The sequence below is a fragment of the Labeo rohita genome, chromosome 22 (genome assembly GCF_022985175.1).
Source record: "Labeo rohita strain BAU-BD-2019 chromosome 22, IGBB_LRoh.1.0, whole genome shotgun sequence".
Classification (NCBI taxonomy): Eukaryota; Metazoa; Chordata; class Actinopteri; order Cypriniformes; family Cyprinidae; genus Labeo; species Labeo rohita.
Window position 1 is genome coordinate 15,993,050 of NC_066890.1, and position 15,929 is coordinate 16,008,978.

The 15,929-nt window shown below is 35.7% G+C and overlaps 1 protein-coding gene across 4 annotated transcripts in view; it reads left to right on the plus strand.

Moving 5' to 3' along the window:
• LOC127153357 (E3 ubiquitin-protein ligase RNF123) overlaps nucleotides 1-15,929 on the plus strand; it is a 149,753-nt gene that overhangs the window by 40,629 nt on the left and 93,195 nt on the right. For all 4 annotated transcript variants that reach the window (XM_051094397.1, XM_051094398.1, XM_051094400.1 and 1 more), the window contains exons 25-31: nucleotides 6,188-6,271; nucleotides 6,409-6,516; nucleotides 6,918-7,095; nucleotides 7,214-7,288; nucleotides 9,679-9,766; nucleotides 11,072-11,159; nucleotides 12,290-12,374. In XM_051094397.1, coding sequence (XP_050950354.1) covers nucleotides 6,188-6,271; nucleotides 6,409-6,516; nucleotides 6,918-7,095; nucleotides 7,214-7,288; nucleotides 9,679-9,766; nucleotides 11,072-11,159; nucleotides 12,290-12,374 — 706 coding nt within the window. The remainder of the gene's footprint in view (nucleotides 1-6,187; nucleotides 6,272-6,408; nucleotides 6,517-6,917; nucleotides 7,096-7,213; nucleotides 7,289-9,678; nucleotides 9,767-11,071; nucleotides 11,160-12,289; nucleotides 12,375-15,929) is intronic.

Genomic DNA, 15,929 nt, shown 5'->3' on the forward strand with positions numbered 1-15,929 from the left:
GACCCATAGTATAGCTTCAGAAGACTTGGAATATGGTGTATGACTAATATGGGGTGCTTTGTAAATCTTTTTTTTGCTGCTTGACAGCTCCTTTTATTGTATGTCTCAATCTCTCCATTGAGAGCACTGTAAATGATGACACAGTTTTTCATTTTTAGGTGAATTTCTCCTTAAACATCGTCGTCTGGAGTGCTTTGTTTTATTCATAAAGTTTTAATTAATCCTACTGGCACTTTTGTTTCAGAAAATGGTTGTGAAGAGCCAATCAAATGCATTATTGAAATGGCTGAGAACTGACTGTCAGATTGTGAGCTGTGAGTAATTTATCAAACAAGCTGTCATTCATCAAAAGAGAAGTGTTACGTAACTATGGAAGCGGTGCATAGTTTTGGCTGTATATTAATGGTATTACAACATCCAGCATGATGCAAATAATCTATTAGAGAAAAGGATAACAGTGTCATTGAAGAATGAAAACAGTAGCGTTCCCACTCAAAGCTCAGACCCGGAGATGGCAGGTGAATTTATCAGTAATAAATGTTTTCTACTAGCCATATTATTTTATTCTTCTATATATTGGTCATATGACCACGGAATAATGTAGCTTTTTTAACCCTCAATATTTAAATTGTTTCTCATAATTTTGTTTTAATGTCTTAATGCCAGAGTCCAATAATTACCAGTAATAAATCTTTGTTAAAAGACACTTAAACATTTCAAAATAATCAGTTATTAAAAAAGTCAAAACACACACACTTCAAAACAGAAACCTGGAACAGAGCATGAAGCACAACAACCATAATGAAGCATAATGATCAAACAAAACAAAACAAAACAAGACAACAAACAAACAAACAAAAAACAAGCAACAAAGCATAAAAAATTAACTAAACAGAGCAAAGTGTAAAAAAAACAAAACAAATCATAAAAACAAACACAAAACAGAACCAAGAATAACAAGTGAAACAAAACAGAACAGCAAAAAACAAAGAACAGAGCATAAAAACTAAACAGAACAAAGCAGCTAAACTGAGCAAACCGTAAAAAACAGAAACAAACAAACAAAAAATAAAACAGCAAAACTTAAAAAACAAAACAGAACAAAGCATAAAAAACAAACAAGACGAAACATAAAAAAACAGAACAAAGGATAAAATAACTAAATGAAACAAAGTATTAAAAACCCTAAACAAAGCAAAGCATAAAAACAAAACAAAGGTTAAAAACACAAAACAAAACAAAGCAAATGTAACAAAGCTTAAAAAAAAACAGAACAATGCATAAAAACACAACACACAAAAAACAAAACAGCAAAGCATAAAAAAACAGAACAAAACATAACAAATAAATAAACAAAACAATTAAAAACAATTAAAAACAGAACAAAGCATGAAAAAACAAATGAAACAAAGCATTAAAAACCTTAAACAAAGAAAAATCATAAAAAAACAAAGCTTAAAACAAAACGAAACAAAACAAATGGAACAAAGCAAAAAAAAACAAAAAAAAACAGAACAATGCATGAAAACAAACAACAGACAAACAAAAAACAAAACAGAGCAAAGCATGAAAAACAAAATGGAACAAAGGATAAAAACACAACAAACAAAAAACAAAACAAAACATTAAAAACAGAACAAAGCATAAAAAACAAATGAAACAATACATTAAAAACCCTAAACAAAGCAAATCATAGTAAAAAACAAAAAAACAACTGGAACAAAGCAACTAAACAGAGCAAAGCATAAAAAAACTAAACAGAACAAATCATAAAAAAGAAAACAGAGCAAAGCAAAAACAACAACAAAAGAAAACAGAACAAAACATAAACAGCAGAACAAAGCATGAAACAAAGAAACAAAAATAAACAAAGCATTACAGTATCTAAACAGAGCAAAGCATAAACTAAACTAAACTTAAAACGTTTTGTTACAAATAGCAAAATAAAACACAAATGGAACAAAACAACTGAACAGAACACAGCATAAAAACAAAAAACAAAACAGAACAAAGCATGAAAAACCTAAACAGAGCAAAACAAAACAAAACAAAGGAGAAAAACAAAACAGAACAAAGCATAAAAAAATGAACAGAACAAAGCAACAAAACAGAACAAATCTAAAATTTTTTTTTTTTTTTAATGCATATTATATTATATTATTATATTGCCACATGCAGTTCTGGAGAAATAAAATGACTCCTAGGTACATTTTTACCTAATTTCCACACATTTTTAGCACATTGTTTTCTTTAACAGACTTTATTAGATGGTTTCATTTGAATAAACGCTTTTAATCACACATGTACAATTTTAATCATACACACCATTTGCGTTAAAAGCCTGACTGTGTATAATGTATAGTGTTTCAATTCCAAAAAAATGCTACCAGTCAACTGGTGAGTAACAACATTTTATTTCTTTGTCAAAGCCAAGATTTATTCTCATTCGGGCCTTGTCTGAGTGTCCATTCTTGACCCTGTTAATTAGTCACTTAGCAAATCTTTTTCATCCAAAGTAATTTGCATAGTCAGTGTCCCAAGAGTAACCTCAGGTTATCATTCTCACCCCTGGGATTTAAACCTTTTGGTAACCAGCCAAAATCTTCAACCACTAGGCTGCAGCAGCAAGAAAATTCTGCCTTGCTTTGTACTTCAGTTTTCTGAAGTAATTAATCTCAAGGTTTCTTCCTCCAGGGAGTTTTTCAATGCCACTGCTGATGCGAATCACTGCACCAGTGGGGTTTGTGAGACACTTTCTTTGTTTCTGCTTCAGAACAATATCCATTTCTGCAAAGTGTCGTAGAAGTAAAATTTAATTAAAATTGAAAGGGATGGCACGGTATGAGAAAGTAGTTGTTGGTATTGATGTGATCCATCGGTGACGTACCGTAGCTTTGGAAGCGAATTAAAAGTGGCTCAGCTCACGCTGTGATTTCTCTCCAACTCTGTTGGATCCTGATGAGATTTACGCCGTAGCCCGTCAACCAAAACTGTCTGATTCGACTTACATGACTTCATAAAGGCTCTGTTAATTGGCTTGGCACAGTGCCGTCAGGAGGCTTGTCTTTATTATTGATATTCAGAGGAATTCAACCACAGTTTGAACTGTCACCACCATACCTCGTTATTTCATCAAGTTGTAATGCATTTTTTATTCTTCTGAGTTTGAGAGAACTGCATGAACATAATCTCAATTTATAATCCGAGCTTTGTATTTTGAGAGCAGCCTAAAGCGGTTTCAAAAATTGAAATGAGCTGCATACTGATATTTTTTTCCTTTTCTCAAAGCTGGTAGCTTTCATCCAAAGCCTGTAACAAACTTTACATACGTTTGCAAACTTAAAAAGGATAGTTCACCCAAAAATGAAAACTGTGTCATCAATTTCTCACCCTCACCTTCCTTGTGCGTTGAAGACTGACACAGAAGAGAAGAAATTTCTAAATAAAATTGTTATTTTTGTTTTCTTTGCACACAAAGTATTATCATAGCTTCATAAAATTAAATAAATAAACCACTTATGTCACATGGACTGTTTTATCGATGTCCTTGATACCTTTCTGGGCCTTGAACTTGTCAGTTGCATTGTTGTCTATGCAGGGTCAGAAAGCTCTTTGATTTCATCAAAAATATCTTAATTTATGTTCCGAAGACGAACGAAAGTCTTACGGGTTTGGAACGACATAAAGGTTAGTAATTAATGACAAAATGTTCATTTTTGGATGAACTATTCAACACAAATGCATGTTGCATTCTCAGCATTGCCACATGGAGCGCTTCTATTTAGCACAAACTGACTTTTATCAGTTATCTGAGCAACAATATATTAGCCAGAAAATGGGATATTTAAGCACAATAATTTAAGATTACACACTTTTGTATTGTTAACTTAGAGTTTGTTCACACTTGTCATGCTTGGTTCAATTAAAACGAATCTGGTGCGGTTGCTCTGTTAGTACAGTTCATTTGAGTAAGTGTGAACCCTATCATCTGAATCCTGGTGTGCACCAAACAAGCAGATGGAGGCCGCTAAAAAGATCAGTAGCCCCTCACTGCAGAACACAAGATCCAGAGGGAGGGGTTGGATCCACATCTAGGGGATGGAGATGGTAGGTTCAAGGGTGAAGATGGGTGGGTTTAGGGATCAGGGGGTGGAGATGGATCCAACCTCGCCCTCTGGATCTTGTGTTCGGCAGTGAGGACCATCTCAAAAAGATCTCGGTCCGCTTCCAAATGAACTCTGGTGCGGTTTGAATGAAATGTGAATGCAACACGGACTAAATACTTCTAAACAAACCAAAAACACAATGTAATGACTAGGGTCTAGTCAACTAGTCAACTGAACGGTACAACTAATACTTGTTGACACTGAAAATAATAGTCGACTACACAACAGAAAAAAAAACGCTTGATTATCATTTATCATTGAAATTGCCGTAATTCTAACGTTACATTTTATAACCTTTTAAATAACAAGTTAAAATTAAATGTTTGAAAAATAATACATTATTTTTAAAAGTGTATCTGGGTGAAAACTACGTTTTTACCTCAGACCTCGCATGCCCTCATCACCAAGACTAAGGTGTGGAATTATTTTGAATTAGAACGAATCTGAAAAGTGTAATATCAAATTGGCTTACAATAATTCTACTGGAGCGATGCATAACATGCACGTCGTAGGCGTAAGCTTAGAGGCTAGCCAAAGCCAGCAAATGTCAATCATGGCATTCATTACAACCTGCCGCCACTGTGATCCTGTCCACACCGTCTATTCCTCCAAACGAAGACCCACTTCGGTAGTAGTGTGGGATGTCCAGGCGCTTTCTAAAAACTCTTGCTTTTCGTTTATCTCTGCGTGGCTGCGACTTCAGTTCCTGCTGAGCGCCTTTTTTCGTAGTTCACCAGACCTGCACATACATAGGTTTTTTCTTACCATCTTTTAGGGGTATATTGCTTTTAGACTAGTTGGATACAAAACTTTAGTCGTTGCGCACATCCCTAGTAATGACAAGATGCGACGCTATGCAACATGATTTGACGACGCGGAACAAGCGGTGTATCCAAAACAAAATGAGCAGAGGGCAAACGTGGAGCAACGAGGAGGTAAAGTACCTTTTATGAGCTCTTCGTGAGTTTGCACGTGGTGAAAATAAAATCACATGCACAGTGAGCTCGCTTAGTCCAGCAGATTAGGTGTATTTAGCGACTTAAAGCGGCGCTGAGACCGAATGGTGAATGGGTACTTTGATGTCACCAAACAGTTTGTGTCCAAGTCCAACACACATTTTGTTTGAGGTGTTTGGTGAATTCCATTGAACATTCAACCCGACCAGTCAAGTTGTGAACGTATCACTTATGCCTTTAGGTTCGCTGTCAAATATGCCAGTGTGAATGTTAAGCGGATCAGGATCAAGAGACCCGAAATCAGGCTTGCCAGATTTTTACAGCAAAACCCGCCCAATTACTACTAAAAACTAGCCCAAAACTTGCCCTATCGCATTTCGAGGGGGGTCCCCCATTAAAAATTGCATTAAAAATAACTATATTGTCCACCGGTGTGTGCCCACCAGTGTGTGATTGGGCTAGTCAACAGCCCAAAAGATGATTGTTGATCATCAGCTCCAGTTGCGCAGAGGATAAAGCGTGTGGACTCGGGTTCGAATCCGCCTTTGGCTGACTTCTTTCTCCCTTTTCAAATCTCATATCATATCGGAAAATGAAGGAAATAATTGAAAAGTTGAAAATAAAGTATCGCTTAATCAAAGTCAACATTTGAAAGGAACTCCATCGCTCCTTGAGCAGTGGAGTTTATTACAGCCACAATAATGATTAATACTGAATTTGGCATGTGTGTTTATGTATAATTGATTGTGTAACATAATTTTGTATACTGTAGTTCTGGCATTCATGTGTCTCGTAAAGCGACCTGTTCGGCTCAATCAGTTGGGCTTGTGCTCTCTTCAGTATTACCCACTGAAACCTTGTCTCTGCTCAGAGGACAAGGTCACTGTGGTGATAATTTTCCCTTTTCCCCGACTTCCAAAATTGGTGGCTATTTTGAACTCCAGCAGGATGGCTAGCGATTATGTTGCCTTGAGATCAAGGGCAATTTTCTGTACATGCTCACAGTGAGAAACAGAGCCTGATGCTGTCTTTGTTTTTTTTTTTTTTTTTGTATGTTTTCTGCAGATGGTGGTTGTATCGGATGATGTTCATGAGTACGCAGTCGCCCTAAAGGACACGGACGAGAAGATCGCCCGATGCCCGAGCAGAGTAAGACCTCTGTATCAAAGTGTTGAGCTATATTTAAATTCATAAAGTCACTCTTACTCTTTTAAACGCTAACACAGCTCTTTTCTCTATGCATTAGGCTCTCTTTTTTATTAGTATTCATTAATTTGTTTTGTCAGAGGCCGGATATTTTAGAAGAGTTGCAGAAGAGCCAAAAAGTGTTCGCTGAAAAGCTGAACCACCTGAGTCGTAGGTTGGCTTGGATCAACGCCACCATCTACTCAAAGGTACCGCTGACGGCATTGGCCAAAAACATAGGGTGAACCAACTGTCTCACTGATTTTTAAAGCAGTGTCAATTCTTTATCTACTGCATGGGATATAATTTTACGATGAAGTGCCCAGTGTGAGGTGGGCTGAAGACTGTCAGGGCTCTCTGCTTACGATGTGCCCCATAAACTCCAGACATTTAAGTCAGCCACATAATGGCTTTTCAAAAGGGCATTTAGGAACAGGAAGTTGTATGTAAACTTCAGTAAATGTCAACGCATTCATCAAAGAACTTTCTGCATATTTAAAATCAGCTTTAAAGGGGTTGATAATCATTCGTTCCACTGCAAAAATTGCAGAAAGTTCAGATGGAAGGTGTTTGTGTATACTCTTTATTCAAATGATATCTGTGAATGCAGGAAAAGATGCTGGACGTGTACTGGCTCCTGCGGGTGTGTATCCGCACCATCGAGCATGCGGACAGCACAGGCTCCCTGTTCGCATTCATGCCCGAATTCTACCTCAACGTGGCCATGAACAGCTACAGCGCCCTCAAAAACTACTTCAGCCCCTCCAACTGCATGGAAGAACTTCCAGGTCTCTCTCCGTTATTACTGGTCACAACAGTTTAACTAGTGTGTGTGAGAACTTTGGTCTTTCCGGAGCAGTTGTTTGTGTCACACTCATGTTGTTGTGTGATGTTTGTCCCTCTCAGGTTATGAGGACACGCTCACTCAGCTCGCAGCCATTCTCGCCAAACACTTCGCTGATCCGCGTATCGTTGGCACTGGTAAGAATGCTATAACCCTTTATTTGCTGTGACTATTTCATAAACATGAATCTATAATTTCATAAACCTATCTATCTGTCCATCCATCAGTTCCACAGTCTAGTTAGTTTTCCATCTATTTGTCTATTCATCCATCCATCCATCTATCCACCTGTCAGTCTGGCTATCCTCCCATCCATCCATCAAATCTGACTGACTGTTTATCCATTCGTTTGTCCACTAATCCAACCATCTGACAAGCTTTCTATTTTCACTTTCCATCCATTCATTAAACAATTCATTTTTACATCTTTCTCTCCACCTATCCAATCGACAGTCTATTTTTTCCATCCATACATCCATCCATCCATCCATCCGACAGTCTATTTTTCTATCCATCCATTCAACTTTCAATTGCATTCCATCTATCTGGCAATCTGTTTTTCCATCCATCCATCCATCCATCCATCCATCCATCCATCCATCCGTGTCTGTTTTTCCATCCATCCATTCATCCATCCAGCTGAGTCTGTTTTTCCATCCATCCATCCATCCATCCATGCATCCATCATCCAACAGTCTATTTTTCCATCCATCCATCCGTCTGTTTATTCATTGATTCATTTTTCCATCTATCCTTCCATCTATCCTTCCATCCAACCATCCATCCATCCATAATCTGTTTTTTCCATCCATTCATCCATCCGACACTCTATTTTTCCATCCATCCATCCATCCATCCAATAGTCTAATTTTCATCCATCCATTTATCTGTCCAAGTCTATTTTTTTATCCATCCATCCACCCATCCATCCATCCATCCATCCGACAGTCTGTTTTTTGATCCGTTTATCCACGACAATATTTTTCCATCCATAATCTATCTATTTTTCCATCCATCCATCCGACAGTCTCTTTCCATCCATCCATCCATCATCCAACAGTCTATTTTTCCATCCATCCATCCGACAGTCTGTTTTTCCATCCATCCATCCATCCATCCAAGTCTATTTTTCATCCATCCACCCATCCATCCGACAGTCTGTTTTTTTGATCTGTTAATCCACCGACAATATTTTTCCATCCATAATCGGTCTATTTTTCCATCCATCCATCCGACAGTCTGTTTTTCCATCCATCCATCCATCCATCCATCCAAGTCTATTTTTCATCCATCCATCCACCCATCCATCCATCCATTTTTCCATCCATCCTTCCATCCATCCATTCATCCATCTGACAGTCTATTTTTCCAGCCGTTCATCCACCGGCAGTATTTTTCCATCCATCCATAATCTGTTTTTTCCATCCATCCATCCATCTGTTTTTTCATCTATTCACTTGTCCATCCATCCAACAGTCTGTTTTCCGTCCGTTCATCCACAGACAATATTTTTCCCTCCATAATCTGTCTGTTTTTCCATCCATCCAAGTCTATTTTTTTTTCATCCATCCATCCATTTTTCAGTTTGTCCTTCATTCTCTTCTTTCATCCATCTGTCTGTCCATCTGTCCATTCATCCATCTGACATTATTTATTTTCCATCCATCCATCCTCCCTGCCTCTGTTAATATTCTGCTCCCATTAAACTGCAGGAAAAGACTCAGAAAAAAGCAAGCGGCCCAAAAATACGTAGCATAATCAATTCTTCGGCTGTTTTAATGGGAATTCTTTAACCTAATATAGCCGTTGGCTTGTACCGTTCATCACTTCGCTTCATTTCTCACGTAAAGGTATAATTAAAAGCTTCCTCTCTCAGCTCTCAGGCAACATGAAGTCATTTGCGTGATGAGTTGTAGTCGTAGTGTTTTCTTAATCCTGTTTAAGGTTAAGGCTATGAAATACTCTCGACTCGTGAATCATGAGCGATGTGATATGCAAATGAACAGATGTTGTTAGACACGACCCATTTGTTTAAATTTCATTTCATAAGCAGGCTTTTCATTATGTTTGCACTCCGTTATGCTGATGTATTTAGATTGTTTTGCATATTTATCTTGTTTTCCGTGTGCTCTGTTGCCGAATACATCAGTTTTAACACAGTCTTTAATATGAATTAGTTTCACATTTCATCTAGCTTTTTATATCTGAATAGCTCTTTTTGTTGGCAATTCTAGTGATTAAATGATTATTTTTTGCCTCTTTGTTTTGATCTAGGAATTTTTTCTTAACAAAGGGAGACTGAGGTGTTAGAAAATCATTAAAGCTTCTTGTTTCATACAAAACTTGGAAGTGATACAACAGTCATCCATACAAATGCACAAAAGAAGACCTTTTTTAAAGATTAATTGCCATATACAGCCCATTTTATTTGCATAACATATTTCAGAGTAAACCGGGACATACAATTAATTGAATCATAAAAAGTACTGAACAGTGTCTTCTCTTCCTCATTTATTTTCATCCACAGATATCAAAGATTCACTGATGCAGGCTTTAGCCAGTTATGTGTGTTACCCACAATCCCTGCGTGCCGTGGAAAGGATCCCAGAAGAACAGTAAGTGCTTAAGCCTGAGTTTGCATCAAAATGCAGTGATTAATTAGTGTTTTTTGTTACTGCATTACCTGTTTTCATTTTACTTTAGACCAAAAACATACTCTATGCTTTGTTTTTGATGGATCAATTTTGTTTGGTTTTGTTTTATTATTGGTTTAGGTTTGGTTTAGGTATTAGTTTAGGTTTGCTTATTTGTCTTGTATTTGACGGTTTAAATTAGTTTTTTTGCTGTTGTTGATGGTTTAGTTTTGCTTTTTTGTTTTTGTTTTGTTTTTTAAAGTTCAGTTTTGCTATTTTTTGTTTTGTTTTATATTTGTTAGCTTAAAATTGTTTTCCTTTTGCTGTTAAAGGTTTAGTTTTGCTTAGTTTTGTTTTTTGTTTCATATTTGATGGTTTAAATTTGTTTTTGCTTTGTTTTTGATGGTTTTGTTTTGCTGTTTTGTTTTTCATAGAGAAGTTTTGCTTTTTTTATTTGTTTTGTATTTGTTGGTTTAAATTTGTTTTTGCTTTGTTGTTGATGGTTTAGTTTTGCTTAGTTTTATTTTTTATGGATTAGTTTTACTTTTTTGTCTTATTTTGTATTAGATGGTTTAAATTTGTTTTTGTTGGTAATGGTGCAGTTTTGCTTAGTTTTGTTTTTCATAGCTCAGTTTTTGTTTTGCTGTTTTTTTTTGTTTTGTTTTTTTTTGCTGTTCAGTTTTTTGTTAGTTTTTTTTCATGGTTCAGTTTTGCTTTTTGGTTTGTATTTAGTTTAATTTTGTTTTTAGTTTTGCTTGGTTTTGGTTTATTATGGTTTAAGTTTGCTTATTTGTCTTGTATTTTATGGTGTAAATTTTGTTTTTTGCTGTTGTTGATGGTTTAGTTTAGCTTTGTGTTTCTTATGGTTTAGTTTTGCTTATTTGTTTTGTATTTGATGTGTTTTTTTTTTTTTTTGCTGTTGTTGATGGTTTAGTTTTGTTTTTTTGTGGTTTAGTTTTGCTTATTTGTTTTGTGTCTGAAAGTTTAAATAATTTGTCTGCTGTTGTTGATAGTTTAGTCTTACTTTTTAGTTTTTTAGTTTGTTTTGTTTTTCATAATTCAGTTTTGCTTAGTTTATAGTTTTGTTTTGAAGCACTCATTATTGAAATTTGGTAACTTTGGTAATTATGCCCGATTATGAAATACCAGTGCAACCTAGTTCCTGAAAATTGCATAAAACCAACCAATTAGAAAGGATTTCTTTTGGTTCAATATTTTAATTGTCTCTTTTGGGTGCTTTTTCTTTCTTTCTTTCTTTCTTTCTTTTTATGATGTAATATCTCCCAGGCGGATGGCTATGATGAGGAACTTACTGGCTCCATATGAACAGAGACCTTGGGCTCAAACCAACTGGATCCTGGTTCGTCTTTGGAGGGTACGCTGCATTTCTTTTACTGTTCCCTCCCCTTCCTACCCTTTCCACTTATTCCTTTCTTTTTATCTTCTCCTTGCCTTTGCTCTCTCCCCATTATGCCATTAGATTCCAGCTCAGAATAGGTGCATTATATCAGGGCCATTATGCAGCGTATCTCCGCTGTTTCCATTTAACATTTATGAAATGGCCCTGACAAACCAGCTACTCCAATTTAGTTGTTTAACATTTATTCTGCTCGCAGTACCCAAAAAATGGATGAATTGTTTTTAATCTTTTGGAGAAAGCATTATTGGGTTTATTCATCCGTAAATGTATGAATATGGGTCTGCTCTTGATCACTTTTAGAGTTTCTTGCAGTGTTGTTCTGTTGTTGTTGTTTCAATTTATGATTAAAAAATAAAAAAATAACAAATCCAGCTTGTAAATGAAGTGTCTCTTCACACAGAGCTGACTAACGTTAATATTTCACAGATCATTGGTCACAAAAGACAAAAGACACAGGCACAACATGCAGCTAAATATGTTTATCATATTTCTTCCAAGTTTAAACCTACTCCAAACTTTGTGTTGCTAACCCCTCATTTTTAACCTTAATGTAGGTTAATGTAGTCTTTAGTTATTTAATGCCAGCGACAATTGCATTCTACAACTAATTTATTTCTGACCAAACTGAACAACTACACTGTAAAAAATAAAAAAAACACAATTTGTTGAGTCAGCTTAAAATAATTTGTTACCCTGCTGACTTAAAATTTTAAGTTTAGTCAACTAAAATAAGTTTAGTCAACTTGAAAATTTGTACTAAGTAACAACTTAGATATTTGTGTTTGCTAAACTTAACAGATGGGTAAGTAACCCAGCTGCCTTAAAATTTTAAGTTGATTCAACTCAAATAAGTTGTCACTTAGTATAATTTAACATTTCAAGTTGAATAAACTTTTTTTGAGTTGACTGAACTTAAAATTTTAAGGCAGCAAGGTTACAGATTATTTTAAGTTGACTCAACAAATTGTTTTTTACAGTGTAGATCATGCTGTTATGGTTAAAAATGCATACATTTGAATGTGGTTGTCAGTCACACAGCTTTGTAGTCTGTACGTGGTCTTATATTTTATTTCTTCTGTCAACAGGGTTGTGGCTTTGGCTACAGGTACACACGTCTGCCTCATTTGCTAAAGACCAAACCGGAGGATGCAAACTTGCCCAGCCTGCAAAGTGAGTGACATCTTTATTTTCAGCCTTCAACTTTACAGTTTTTATTTATTTATTTATTTTTTAATAAAATACTTTCTGTTCTCCTGTTTTCTTTATATTTCTTATAGCATTTGACCATGTTTCTATTAAAATTCTATTAAAATATTTTATAATGATTAAATTATTATAATTAAATTTGGGCTGTCAATAGATTTTGCAGACCTGTTACTAAATTTTAAAGTGTTTGAACAGTTTTATTTATTTATTTAAAATTATTTTATATTTTTTAAAATATTTTAAAATAACATTTATTAAAAAAAGTTAACATTTTTATTTAAGTGTATATATATATATATATATATATATATATATATATATATATATATATATATATATATATATATATATATATATATATATATATATATATATATATATATATGTATATGTATATGTATGTATATGTATATGTATATGTGTGTATATGTATATGTATATGTATGTGTATGTATATATATATATATATATATCTTTATATCTGTTTTGCAAATTTTGCCTAATTAAAGCCATCACCCAGTAGATGTTAGATAGTCTGTGAGCAAATATTGGTTTGTATGTATCGATAAACTTATATTTTATATTTCAATAAATTAAAGTTCCATCAATTAAGGAAGCAAAATAAATATTTTCTTATAATAATGCTGGTAGCAGAGTTGATTGATTGAGCTTGATGAATGCAGTCAACACTATAATGATATTGACATTACAAAATTACATAATCATATTGACATTATTTACTTTCTGTTGTGATGTAGAAATGGTCCAATGATGTAATTTCTGTCTGGATATCATATGGAATTTTCTCTTTTTAATGGCAGGAAAATTATTCTGCAACAAAGTTGCACTCAAATTCATTGAATAACATTTCAACAGATTATTTACCGGAGCTGTGTGTAAAACTGAGTGAGCATGCATCTGAAATCAAACATTTGTTCTTTGTTCCTGACCCTGGAATCTATATCCCCACTGACGTTATTAGGAAGTCAAGATCAATAATGTAGAACACTGAGTACAGATGCTGTTTTTCTAGAGCCGATTTGACATCATGCCGTTCTTCTGTGCAACTGTAAAAAGTCTCTTTGCTTCTAACTCATTAAAGTCAAACTTGGCACTTTCATGCGCACACACAGTCTCGGTGAGGACGTGACTATTCACTCGTCCGCCATTTCTTTCAGCAGCCTGTCAGATCAATACTTTTTAAGAGGCCATCCATTAAGTCAAACAATCTGTTGCATCAACCAGAGAAATTTCCCCTTATCAGTTTACTTTAAAGCAGTATATTCTGAATTTATGCACTCACAGTTTACTGCCAGCCTGTTTTTTTGAATACATAAAAGATCAGCTTAGCTTCCTCAGGTAATTCTGGATGATAAAAACATGTGAACTGACATCTTGCAAGCTTAGGTTTCTTCTAATGGTCAATATGAAATATTAACAACCTATTTTATCTCAATGATGTGACTTAATTTAGAGGGAAACAGGATGTTTAGTAAGTGACATGTATTCTGGGACACAAATGTATCTATCAGGAATTAATTGGATTGTCAAAAGTGTCTATTTGGATACCAGACGAGAGGCCAGTGCTTAGCTGAGGGGAATAAATTGTAAAGTTGTCACTTTGTGAAGGGACACTTGTCTTGACACTTCAGCTTGTCTTGTACATGATGCATGAATTCCCTCCCTGGTCTGATGAGTCTTGTCTCAATGCTAATTCCATCTTTTTTCCGCTCTCATTTGCATGACGTCCAGGGGATTTGTCAATTGCTAGTTTTCAAAGTAAGTTTCGTTCCCATTTGGTAGTTTTCACCTTTGGTTGACCCTTATTAAACACTATCCTAAGTGCTGGTCTGCTCTGATGTAGCCTGAATGAGTGACGTGAGCATAAAGCAGGCTTAGAGCAGACTGATTTGCGTTTAGGATTGCATCCCAGTGACCATTTACCCACTTTCAAAACTAGTTAAAGTGCTGTCTTGTATCATTTTTAAAGATTTAGTTTTGCCCATGTTTGCTCCCTTAGTCCCTTCTAGCCATGTCCTTGCCAGTAGTTTGTTTTTTTTTGTTTTGTTTTTTTTCCTCAGTAATTGTGCCAATTACCATGTAATTAATGTGTCACTTCTGTGTCCCTACTAAATTATTAGTTAATTATGCTGCTCAAAGTGTTGGCTGCAGTCCAAATATTTATCAGAATGAACATTTTATACTTGGTTAAAAAGACATTTGAGATACTTCAGAACTTTTAAATGTCCTACAGAAATCTACCATGGGACAATTTCCACTGAAACTGCATAGTTAGCTTGTTGACTCAGTGATCTGGTTGCAGTAGTTCACTCATAGGACGAGTGAATAACAACCTAAACCAAGGCGTCTCTAGACTTGGCCCTGGAGGGCCGGTGTCTTGCAGAGCTTAGCTCCAACCCTAATTAAACACACCTGAATCAGCTAATCAAGGTCTTACTAGGCACACTGAAAACTTCCAGGCAGGTGCATTGAAGAAAGTTGGAGCTAAACTCTGCAGGACACCTGTTTGGAGACACCTGACCAAAGGTTCTCAGGTTTGGCCCCTGAGATCTCACCTACCTGTAACTTTCTGGTAATCCTAAAGACCTTTATTAGTTCAAGTGTGTTTGATTTAGTGTTGGAGCTAAGCTCTGCAGGAAAGTGGACCTTGACGACAAGAGTTGAGAACCCCTGACCTAAACAGTATGTTCCTCAGCCAAAGCTATAATTTCAGAAGACTCATAGCACACAAGTCGTGTGGACTGCTTTTATAGTGGTTCTTCATCTTTTTTTTGAAGCCTGAAAGTTCTAGTCCACAGTTGCTTTTACAAGGAAAAGAGCAACTAGAATATTCTGCGAAACGTATCCTTTTTTTGTTTTCATGGAAGAAAAAAGCAATGCCGGTTTGGATTGACATGAAGGTGAATCTTTCAAAGGTGTTTCTATCCATTTTGTGTATTGGATCCTACCTCGAAGCAATTTAAAATTGAATTGACTCTGCAGTAACAGAGTGATGGCTTGCCTCTCAACACCTGGAGTTCAGAAATGTGTGCACCGTGCCATAGCTGCCTACTACCTGGTCTCTCTTATAGCCTTTCGTTCTATATTTATTTCTTCCTTATCACCCCCCCCAACCCTTATTTTCCAAGTTGCCACTTACTCAGAGTTCATCTAATTAAACATAAAGGTTGCTTCTGTATCAGAGACCTGCACCTCGGCGTCTAATGATTAGCTTTATTTAGAGCTTTATTGCCATTGCTTGCTCCTGCTTTTAACACTGTCCTCCAAGGCTTTTAGCGTGTTTGCGATCGCTGTGCTTTTCCAGATAAGGTATTAAATTACCCAGTGTCCTCTTTGTGTGCATATAATGAGAGAGAGTGTCCTTTCTGTGTTCTCTAGACACGGTCAGATAGCAGTAATAGAACGGCTAGAGGGGTGGGGGGTGATGGTTTTCCATCAGCCCTCTGTTTTGTTGTTTCATTATTTTGTTATTTGGTGTCGTCATTCTGTTCGACTGCA